Genomic DNA, 12098 nt, shown 5'->3' on the forward strand with positions numbered 1-12098 from the left:
TATATATATATATATATATATATATATATATATATATACACACAGTATAACACAACATCACAACTTTGTTAGAATTAGTGAGTGTTGTATAGCTGCCATTTTCATAAAGTAAATAGTGTTTTATTCCTTATAAATCAAAGCTAGCAGGGAGTGGATCAGGTCATGTTTATTAATATCTTCATATTCCCAGTAACACAAGCATATGATAAATAGAAATAAAACCTACCGGCTGTAGAAATCATCTCTGTAGTATTCATAGTCAAATTCATACCCGCTGTAAGAAACAAAAGGAGGACGAAGGACAGAAAAACAAGGACACAAACATGTTAAACGGAGTCACTTTGACTATTTGTCATATTATTTGTCATATTATTTGTCATACTATTTGTCCTCCGGACTGTGTATGTTTCAATGCCCCGCGGCCATCAGGTCGGCGCGGGGGGGGGATTATTAACAGTTTTTAAAGCAAACTTGGCCTGTAAACAGTTGTCCATCCCGGTGTCCCGCGCCAGCTTCGAGCTGAGCGCCTTTGAACTTGGACACTCTCCTCCGGTCCTGTGTGCGCTCATCTACCGCCCACCTCGTTCTAAGGACTTCATAAATGAATTCTCTGACTTTTTGGCTGATATCACACAGAGATACACTCACTTTTTGCTTATTGGTGACTTTAATTTGCATGTGTGTTGTCAGGAGAAGCCCTTAGTGAAGGACTTTCTGGATTTATTGGACTCTTTTAATTTAGCTCAGCAGGTGAGCGGCCCCACCCAAGAACATGGTCACACGCTGGACCTCGTTTTAACATGCGATGTCTCTGTTTCTAATTTGAAAATCGGTGACAATGTTTTTTCAGATCACATGCCTGTATTGTTTGACTTCACCCCCCCTTGTCATACTGCTAAGACGTGCGTTCCTGCACGTACGCGTTCCATTAACCGTTTCACTGCTGCTCGTTTTAATGAAGGTTTTAACTCTGAGAGGATCGAACAGTTCCCGGTGTCTCTTACCACTGAGGAGCTAACCTCTCAGTTCAACTCTGCCTGTTTAAATGTTCTGGACCGTGTTGCTCCCCTTAAGACCAGAAAAACAAAACTTAAATCAGAGCCCTGGCTGAATGACGTCACGCGAGCCGTTAGGTGGCAGTGTCGCAAAGCTGAACGAAAGTGGAGGAAGGACAGGCTCCAGGTGTCTTTTCAAATGTTAAGGGAGAGTTGGCGTCACTATCAGAAAACCGTTAAAGCTGCCAAATGTAAATTCTTTTCTGATTTAATTGTCTCCAACTCCCACAACCCCCGAGTTCTTTTCTCCACCCTGAACTCAGTTCTACACCTCAGTGAGCCTTCACCTCTGGAAGCCTCAACTGAGCTGTGTGAAAACTTCCTCCATTTCTTTTTAGAAAAAGTGGCAAACACCCGGGCACTCATTTCTCCACCAGCTCATGATCTGTCCATCCCATCTCAGTGTGTGGCTGTGTTTGACCACTTTGAGCCCATCTCTCTGTCTTCTCTGGAGCAGGTAATGTGCAGCATGAAGCCATCTGGTTCCCCCTTTGATGTGGTCCCCCCTCGACTACTAAAGGAAGTTTTTCCTACCCTGGGTCCTTTTATCCTCACTATTCTGAATAGCAGTTTATCCTCAGGTGTGGTGCCAAAAACTTTTAAACATGCTGCTGTCCAGCCCCTCCTGAAAAAACCTAACCTTGACCCCTCAGTCATGTCCAACTTCCGGCCTGTCTCCAGACTCCCATTCACCTCTAAACTACTGGAAAAAATTGTGGAGTCTCAGTTGAAACAGTTTTTGGGGGATCACGCTATCCTTGAGTTATTCCAATCTGGCTTCAAATCTCTCCATAGCACTGAAACTGCTCTACTGAAGGTTTTTAATGACATTTTCATTTCCACAGACGCTGGTGATTCTGTGCTGCTTGTCCTATTGGACCTTACATCTGCTTTTGACACCATCGACCACAATATCCTCATTTCTAGACTGGAGCAGTGGGTGGGCATCACAGGGTCAGCCCTTAAATGGTTTGGGTCCTACCTCTCTGAGAGAACCTTCTGTGTCAATATCAAAGATTTTAGTTCGGCATCGACCGCACTCCAGTGGGGGGTACCGCAGGGGTCCATCCTCGGTCCCCTTCTCTTTTCTTTATACCTGCTGCCACTAGGTGCTATCTTCCGCAAACACGACATACCCTTTCATTTCTATGCCGATTATTGCCAAATTTACTCCCCCCTGAGGCACAGAGGCACACGCTCTATTCAGCCTCTTCTTGACTGCCTGGCTGACATCCGGGACTGGATGGCTTTAAACTTCTTAAGCTTCAATGAGAAGAAGTCTGAAGTCATGCTGTTCCATCCCAGTGGCTCACTCATGAACCATGACATTGACCTTTTCTCTCTAGCCCCGCTAGAGAAACAAAAGGTGACTAATCTGGGGGTGATAATGGACCCTTCCTTAAAACTCAACAGTCACGTAAACATGATGGTCAAATCCTGTTTTTTTCAGCTGAGACGGCTGTCTAAGCTGAAGCCTATACTCTCCAAAAAGAACCTTGAGACAGTGATCCACGCCTTCATAACATCTAGGCTTGATTACTGCAATTCACTTCTGTTTGGAATCAGTCAGTCCTCCATTGCTCGTCTACAACTGGTCCAAAATGCTGCAGCCCGATTTTTAACTGGTACAGGCTATAGAGAGCACATCACGCCAGTTTTGGCCTCCCTGCACTGGCTACCCATTCACCTTCGGATCCATTTCAAAATTCTCATGTATGTTTTTAAATCACTGAACAGTTCCGCCCCATCCTATCTCACTGATCTTCTGCAGCCATATGTCCCACCGCGCTCTCTGAGGTCAGCAGACCAGATGCTTCTCTCAGTTCCAGAAACCCGTCGTAAGCTCAGAGGTGACAGGGCTTTCTCTGTTGCAGGTCCACGACTGTGGAATGAGTTGCCACTGAGTGTCCGGCAGGCTCCCACACTCTCAGTCTTTAAGTCTCGCTTGAAGACCCACTTCTATTCGCTTGCCTTTAACACGGTGTGATTTGTTTTGGTCCGGTCTGTTCTCTACTCTGTTGGCCATTTTAGTTAGCTTCTGCTGCTATTTGTATCTGTATTTCTATTTTATGTTTTCCTGTCTGCTGTGCATGTTTGGTTCTTTTGTACAGCACTTTGGTTGGCCTTGTTGCTGTTTTAAGTGCTATATAAATAAATTGGTATGGTATGGTATATTAAAAGCAAATAGCGTGTAAACATTTTCAGGCTAAAACTCAACAGACAATGGGGAGGTGGGGGGGAATAATCTTCATTAGTATGGTGTGCAAAAACACAGATGAACTTTATGATGAAATTTATCAACAATAAAAAGGTGTTGAGGGCATAAAAGGTTGAGAAAAGGTTGATCAGGTGGGATAGTGCTGATGTTAAGAACACATGGCAGCTGATAATTAATAAATGAATCCAATGTTTTTTGGTCCTAAAAATCAGTATTCATATACATACAACCTGCTAAATTTGACACCCACCCCCCAAATGGAAAAAATAGGGGCTAACACCCAAATTAATGTAAAATATCTCAAAGTAGAAATCACATAGGACTCAGAATGTTTGTGAAAGCCTCCCAAAATGTCCTGAAGCTTTTTTTAATGTATTATTTTTAGATATGTGTGTTGAGAGACACAGCTGCAGACCAAAAATCATCCCTGGCATGAAAGACAATCCTGTCAACAAGTGAAACAACACTGTTCTGACCACATGTGTGCCTGTCTGTTTACTGACTGTTGAAAGGAAAAAAAAAAAACTGAGAACAAAAAGCTCTTTTCTAAGACCCTAAAAACAAATTGGTCTGGATGGCAACTGAAACAAACTAAAAGACATAATGAGCACAGAAGGACTTGTAATAAAATTCTGTTTTTCTCAAAGGAACCCTAATTAGGATGTATGTTATTATTCCATTTTAGGAAACAAAAAGTGTTGGTTTTGTGTTCCTGGCTCATAATTACCATTTTACATTATGCCTGTTTTCAGCCGCAGCTATAAAATGCAAATGAAGATTTATGATAACACAATGCACAAGCTAATAAATTAGTAAAATAGGATACGGGATGAAACAAAGCAACAATAAACACAAGATTAAATTGATGGAAATGGTAATGTTTCCTTTGGGTGAGCTAACAGTGTCTATGAATATAAAACACGTCTGGATCGCCGTCACGTTATACTGCAGTAAACAAAATACTTTTTTGCGACCAAGAGGCCTAAAAAAATCAGGACTAATGAAGCTTATACATATTTCCTTTGAGCTTTACATGTTTGAGCAGGAAGAACTGCCGTCAGGCCACAGAAATGTAAAAAAGCATGAAGCCTATTTGACATTCAAGGTTTAAAAAAATCTGCAAAATTCATCATATTCTAAAGATTAATGTGGATTAACATAAACTGGAGAATCATGCCAAAAATTCTGGTTAATATGTGAAGCAATAGCAGGACTTTATGTTGGAAGAAGGGTGAATCTTACCTGTAGACAGCTGAGAGTGGCCGTTTGGAGCCCAGTTTAGGCCTGTACGGTTTGGGCTCACCTGCCATGTTTATGTCTGTAATGACAAACAAACAAACACATAATCAGATGAGAGAGTTTTTAAGGATGTGGCAGAGTAAACAAACATTTGCTAGGGAAAAAATATTTGATGCAAAAAAAAACAAATGTTATTAATTGAGAATACTCAAATACATACAATATATAATACAGTATGATTAGGCCTGTCACAATAACAAATTTTGCTGGGTGATTAATTGTCTCAGAAATTATTGCGATAAACGATAATATGGTTTGAAATTTGACAATAATTGGTAATTATTGTCAAATTTAAGAAGAAATGTCTGTTAATTTGTTTTGCATGTAGTACCTTTTTATGACCACCGGATGGCAGTATAAGACTGTTTGAACAGAAGGATGGATAGTGAGGGAGAGAGCAGAATGTCTCTTTAAGAAAAATGGGAGGGAGGCCCTTTGATGTGGCATGGGCTTTCTCTCTTCGGTTCTCAAAATGACGAACGCTCTGTGTGATTTGAGCTCTTTAGCATAACATTTTTCACACAAAGCTTTTAATAAAATATCAGTAAACAAGTTCCCAGCTTCTTTTTGCAGAGAAAAACGAGATTTTAGACGAAGGCACGTGTTTCAACTGTGAATTTTGGAGCTTCAACAAGACAGAGGTTTTTGTCCGAGGTTAGCCTGTCAGCATAACTCGTAGCTTAGCTGCTCAGTTTAGCTGCTTTTAACCATCCAAAAATGTGATTTTGGACTGTTAAACAGATTTTAAAGACGAGAAAAAAAGAGAAAGAGAGGGGTCAGTGAAGAGCACTGGATTTGAGCTTTTTGTCATCCAGTGTCTTCAGTAGAAAGAGAGAGACACGAAGAAACAATAAAGCTGATAAATGAAAATGAGGTAGATCATTTCCATTTATCATAAGATTAATTGATTTATTGTTTTTGCAACAGGCCTATGTATAATACAATAGTATTGGGTGGTGCAGTGGCTCAGTTGGTTGAGCTGTTGCATCTCAGCGAGAAGGTTGCTGGATCAAATCCCAGCCGGGGACCTTTCTGGGTGGAGTTTGCATGTCCTCGATGTGCATGCGTGGGTTTTCTCCATGTACACCAGTTTCCTCCCGCTGACCAAAAACATGCATGTTAGTCTGATTGGTAACTCTAAATTGTCCATAGGTGTGAGTGAGAGTGAATGGTTATTTGTCTCGTTTGTCTCTGATGGACTGGGGACCTGTCCAGTGTGTCCCTAGTCTCTCGCACAGGGACTGCTGGACATGGGCACCAGTGACACATGTGACCCGAAAAGGAAAAAGCGGGTAAAGATGAAGGATGGATGGACGGATGGACAATAGTACTGTGCAGCTTTAGTAACATATTTGATGTAAAATGTTAAATTTGAATGATTCTATAACATAAGAAATAGGGATTAATTGGTTTTTTAAACTTAACTGATGTAATTGATTTTAGTCAATATAAGATACAATAACAACTTTATTTATCCTGCAAGAAACTGTACCAAAGTATCAATACAAAGAACACACAAGGAACCACACAAGATATATATATAAAAAAGAGAATATATAAAAAATAAAAAAAAACAGAGAATATAAAAATACCAACTATTAAGGTCTAAAACAGGTCAGGTGACAACAGAAACATTAAAGTGTTTATTTAAGTGCAGGATTAATTTTAATGTCCTATGTGTGGAAAGGGGGAGGAGTTGTAAAGTTTGATAGCCACAGGGAGGCTATAATGGTCATAAATCCTTTTTCTCCCTGATCAGTGAATGCACCACGTAGTAGTGAAGCTGCTAATTCCCACTAGCAGCTCATCTTCACTGTGAAAGTTTTATTGAGTAGATGACAGAGTTAGCTCACTGAAACATCCATAAAATATTTAAAAATAAAGCCTGAAGTAGCACAAAAACACAAGCTGTAAGAAGTTATTTTCTGTATTATAATGTAAATCTGTCATTCTTTTATTTTGTAAGTTCTGTTTTATTTTTGCAAATACCCTCTTCTGGCTGTAGGTTAATAATGATAGATTTTCAGTGACTGAGAGAGAAAACTCAGTAAGCTGATGCTGGTTTGAAAAGAAAAATGCATCAAAATATGAATTCCCGCTGTGAAGAGACTTTTTGATATTTCCACTGTAAGAATGAATCTTTTTCGGAGATGTTAAAAGAAGTGACAATAAATGTTGTGGAGCTGTTGGCCAGAGTCAATAAATCTGAGGTTCACAGCAAAAGACAATTTTCCAAAGGCAGGGGACGTTGACACAATACACTGGGATGGCTACAAGATAGAAATTCTTCTTTCAAGGTAAGAGAGAATCTATTAACATACAGCCTGTCATAATAAACAATAAGTCAATTAATCGCATGATAAATGAAAATTATCAATCTCATTTTCATTTATCGTCTTTATCGATTCTTTGTGTCTCTCTCTTTCTACTGAAGACACTGGATGACAAAAAGATCAACTCCGGTGCTCTTCAATGAATCCTCCCTTTCTCTTTTCTCTTTAAAATCTGTTTCAACCATCCCAAATCATGTTTTTGGATTGTTAAAAGCAGCTAAGCTGGGAAGCTAAGCTATGAGCTAAGCTAACAGGCCGACATCGGGAAAAAACCTCTGTCTTGTCAAAACTCCAAAAATCACGGTTGAAACCCGTGCCTTTGTCTAAAAAAGTTGTTTTTCTTTGCAAAAAGAAGCTGAGAACTTGTTTACTGACTTTTAATTAAAAGCTTTGTGTGAAAAATGCTATGCTAAAGAGGTCAAACCACACCGAGCGTCCGCCATTTTGAGGACCAAAATGAGAGACAGCCCATGTCACTCAAGGGGTCTCTCTCCCGTTTTTCTTAAAGAGATACGCTGCTCGCTCCCTCACTATCCATCCTTCAGTTCAAACAGTCTTATACTGCCATCCAGTGGTCAAAAAAGGTACTACACATAAAAATTAACCAATGTTTCTTCTTTAAATTGACAATAAGTACTAATTATTGTCAAATTTCAAACAATAATATTGTTTATCGCAATAATTTCTGAGACAATCACCCAGCATAATTTGTTATTGTGACAGGCCTAAGTAAAGACAACAAAAAATAGATTAAACAACTTAAAGCAAAAGCTTTTGTTAGCAAAGCTAATAGTTTTTTGTTTTGTGGTGAAAGAACCATGACTGAACCAAACTGTAACCAGAAAATGAAGACCATTGCAGACAACTTTATTGCAAATCATGTTGCAGGGTGTTGCTTTTCTTAATATGACTGAAAGAAAAGCCATTTGGTCATAGGGCTCCAAATATGATCACCTTTAATATTAGTAAATGTGTAAACAACTCTAAAATAAGGTAATGCAAACAAAAATATATTTTAAAAAATCAGGATGAAGACAAAATGAAATAAGAGAAAGGAAGAAACTACAACTACATAAAAATGCAGAATATAGTTAATCTGACAAGTTAGTACCAAAGATTTATCCTTAGTCATTTTATCTTAAATGAAATAACAGCAAGACTGTTATTACTCTCCTAAAAATGAAGAACTGGTGCAATAAAAGCTGTAGAAAGTTGGACACTTCAGGCAAAGGGTGAAATTGACCGAGTGCTGAAAATCCCATGATATGCCATTTTTTTTTCTTTATCTCGTCCTTGAGATCAGACTGTGCTTTGCTAAAAAGCAGCGCTGCAGTTGAGAAGCCGTTTCATAACAGGCATGATTCAGATTTACGACATGCTGATCAACATGGCTCACTGGAGTCAAGAAACCTAAAGCGTGCTGCAAGAAGAACTAAGTGCTTTTAAAGGCACTTTCTAATAATATTACATTTTCAACTGCACACGTTTGCTTTAATAATTTATGCTTCTGCCGTTCCTTCCAACGCTGAATGAGAGGAAGCTTCCCGATCCCTCAGAGTGGAAGAGCACTGAGCTGAAAATAAGCTGCTGGCGAACTCCTTCCTCCTTCAACCGGTGCCTGCACTCATGAGAAACAGGATTAAACTCTGGTGTGTTTGTACGGATGTTTCTGCTCATAGCAGTGTGACAGGATGAGTGTTTGCATGCGCACACTTGACAGTTTGTTGAGGCTGACCATAACGCTGACTTACAAGATAATTACAGTTTTGCTCATTAACCTGAAGGTTTGCTCACATCGAAGGCAAACCTTTAATCAAAAATCATCCAAACATCACAATAAATAAATAAATTCTCAGAGAGGACTTCTTTTTCCTGTTCTGTCTTGGCTTTTATGGTAAAACTGGCAGGTATTGTTTCTGGGAGGCTGTCAGCCTCAGACCTTTCTGATTGAAGCTGTCAGGATAACTCTGCTTAAAAGGTTGAGCTCGTTGGAACAATTCACACATTTCATCATGGAGGAACCTGGCTACGATGGAATGAGTTAAATCAACTGTTGTCTGAGACAAATCAGCACAAAAATTATATTTGCAGTAGAAAATTTGTTTTGCAATTTAGTTCACAATGCCTTTTTGGTCTCGTTAATGGAACATGAATACGTAACTATCTGTTCTTGTCACTTCTTGTTAATGTTTCACAATTTGTGTGAGTTTGTTCATCACTGTCTATTTTGTTTAGCCTTATGCTACCTTTTAGTAGTGTGTCACCAATCTGCAATATCTTTTATACAAGGCCAGCTTTTTGAATAAGAAGACTTTTAAGGTATAGCATGAGATTAAAACCTCAGTTTAAAACCACATTTTCCATTATGCCACTTCTGTAGTTTAGAATGGAAGAGAGGCGGATGAGCCAAAACCATTCCCCTCTTTGAAAAAGACCAAACCAGCTGTTTCAAGTGACATTACGATAATGGTGTAAGGATGGTACCATTTGCTGTTTCTGTTTGTGTCTGTGTTTCCCTAGTGTTTCCTCGTCAGTTTAATTGGTGCCACCTTTGTCTCGTCACAGCTGTTGTAAACACGTCTTGTCTTGTCTTTGTATATAAGCCTCCTGTTCTGTGTTGTTCCTCGTCGGGTCGTATTCGTTGGGTCTCTGTGTTCTCCTGCGTTCTCCTGCGTCTCCCCTGAGCTCTCCTGAGTCCTCCCTGAGTTTCCCTCTGAGCCTTCCATTTATATGTAAGTTTTGCTGCCACGTCAGCTGTTATTTTGTTCCTTATTTCTCTATTAAAATACTTATTTTTGTAATCTGCCGAGTTGAGTCCTGTCTGCACTACTGGGTTCGTTCTTGTCCAACAAATCCTGACATTACAACCCGACCACATATCTGAACCCAGCGGGCAGGGCTCTCTCGGCAACTTACCTTTTTTCTTTTTCCCCTCCGAGCCTTCCGTTCATCCTCCCGTGATGAACAAGACTACAATCCGGTGCGCCGGGTTCTGCACCAGGCCCGTCCGTCCTCAAGGACATTATGACCAGGAGGTGGAAATCCTGTCCTCTCCACTCCTGGTCCTCGAGGAGAACAGAGCTCTGCACCGGAGAACCCACCAGGCTCCTGTTTCTGAGTCCGCCTCGCCCGGCTATTCGGGGTGGACGTCGGGGGAGGACGAAGAAATGGAGGACGATTTCTGTTTTGTTCCTGTCCCCCGACTCTCCCGCCGTCGCCGGGGAGGTGGGAAGCGGTCCCGGGGGCAGTCCGCGGCGACCGGCCCGGTCTCGTCGGCTGAGCAGAAACTTATTGGTTCCGGTGTTTTTGTGGGAGCTGGTCCCGCCGCCTCACCTCACAGGTTTCCGGTGGGGGCGAGATCCAGCGTCCCGCGGGAGCTCCGGTCCACTCCTGTTCGGTTCGGCGGGTCCGGTCCGCTTGACGTCACAGGGGCGGATTCCGTGGCCTCACCTTCCAGGTTCCTAGTGGGGGCGGAGTCCGGCCTCTCACCGTCACACAGTGCCGCGGCTGTCCAACCCAGTCTGACCGAAACTCCTGAGCAAACTCCCAGTGACTCTGTGGGGGCGTGTTCCGCCGTCCCACTTCCCAGGTTTCCGATGAGGCTGACACCTGACACCACACCCTCAGTTAAAGACACTTGCCCGTCAGTAACATATTCATCCCATGAACTTGCACTAATAAACCAGACTTTACTAGATTCATTTCTCACTGCTAAAAATAACCCGGACTGTTCAGATGTTGTATTTTCCCTGATGGAGGAATTTTTAGTTTCACGGCCAGGTCTCATTCTGATCCCAGAGTACAACCGTTTATTAATAGAAATTAGGACTCTCATCACACCCATGGTCACTAATACACAGTCTGAACCCATAATCCATCCTGCACCTATTGGCACCACCATCATTGAACTCTCCTCTGCTCCTCTGACTCCTGCACCCATCACCTTCGCTGCTGTTCCGCCTGCTGAGCGCCTCGCCGTTGGTGCACCTGCTCCTGTCACCTCAGAGGACTCAGCATATTTTTCTGTTTCCCGTCGCCGCCGCAGAAGATCAGTTCCTGCCGCCGCCGCAGAGGAGTCGGTTCCTGCCGCCGCTGCAGCTCTCCAGGCTCCCATACCGTCTGCTGCAGAGCCACATGTCTCCACGTCGTCTGCTGCAGAGCTCCAGGCCTCTCCGTCGTCTGCTGCAGAGCTCCAGGTCTCTCCATCGTCTGCTGCAGAGCCACAGGCCTCTCCGTCGTCAGCAGCAGCAACTCCCCTGGCCTCTCCACCGACAGCAGCAGCAACTCCCAAGGTCCCCTCGTCGCCTACTGCCAACTCTCAGGTCCCCTCGTCACCTGCTGCCAACTCTCAGGTCCCCTCGTCGCCTGCTGCCAACTCTCAGGTTCCCAAGTCATCTGCGGCGCTCTCCAAGTCTCCAGAGGGGTCGACGCTCTCCAAGTCTCCAGAGGGGTCGACGCTCTCCAAGTCTCCAGAGGGGTCGACGCTCTCCAAGTCTCTAGAGGGGTCGGCGCTCTCCGCATCTCCAGAGGGGTCGGCGCTCTCCGCATCTCCAGAGGGGTCGGCGCTCTCCGCATCTCCAGAGGGGTCAGCACTCTCCGCATCTCCAGAGGGGTCGCCTCCATGGTCGTCGCACGCTGCAGTTCTCCAGAGCCCCAATTCCTCTATGCCGTCTACGCCGCCAGACTTGGCCTCTACGCTCTCCTCGCTGCTAGACGTGACCTCCGGGGTCTCTTCGCCACCAGCTGTGGACTCCAAGTCCTCTTCGCCGCCAGACGCGGTCTCCGGGTCTCTTTGCCGCCAGCTGTGGATTCCAAGCCCTCTTTGCCGCCAGACGCGGTCTCCGGGGTCTCTTCGCCGCCAGCTGTGGACTCCAAGCCCTCTTCGCCGCCAGACGCGGTCTCTGGGGTCTCTTCGCCGCCAGCTGTGGACTCCAAGCCCTCTTCGCTGCCAGACGCGGTCTCCGGGGTCTCTTCGCCGCCAGACGCGGCTCCCAAGGCCTCTTCGCCGCCAGACGCGGCTCCCAAGGCCTTTTTGCCGCCAGACGCAGCTCCCAAGGCCTCTTCGCTGCCAGACGCGGTTCCCAAGGCCTCTTCGCCGCCAGATGCGGCTCCCCTTCGCCGCCAGACGCGGCTCCCCTTCGCCGCAAGACGCGGCCTCCTCGTCCTCTTCGCCGCCAGACGCGGCCTCCTCGT

The 12098-nt window shown here is 43.8% G+C and overlaps 1 protein-coding gene across 1 annotated transcript in view; it reads right to left on the minus strand.

Moving 5' to 3' along the window:
• LOC119426602 (RNA-binding Raly-like protein) overlaps window positions 1-12098 on the minus strand; it is a gene marked incomplete in the record, with an annotated part of 59977 nt that overhangs the window by 35558 nt on the left and 12321 nt on the right. Inside the window, 2 exon segments of the mRNA XM_037694170.1 lie at window positions 227-274; window positions 4516-4591. Coding sequence (XP_037550098.1) covers window positions 227-274; window positions 4516-4591 — 124 coding nt within the window.

The sequence above is a fragment of the Nematolebias whitei genome, chromosome 20, assembly GCF_014905685.2.
Source record: "Nematolebias whitei isolate Nwh7 chromosome 20, NemWhi1, whole genome shotgun sequence".
NCBI classification, from domain to species: Eukaryota; Metazoa; Chordata; class Actinopteri; order Cyprinodontiformes; family Rivulidae; genus Nematolebias; species Nematolebias whitei.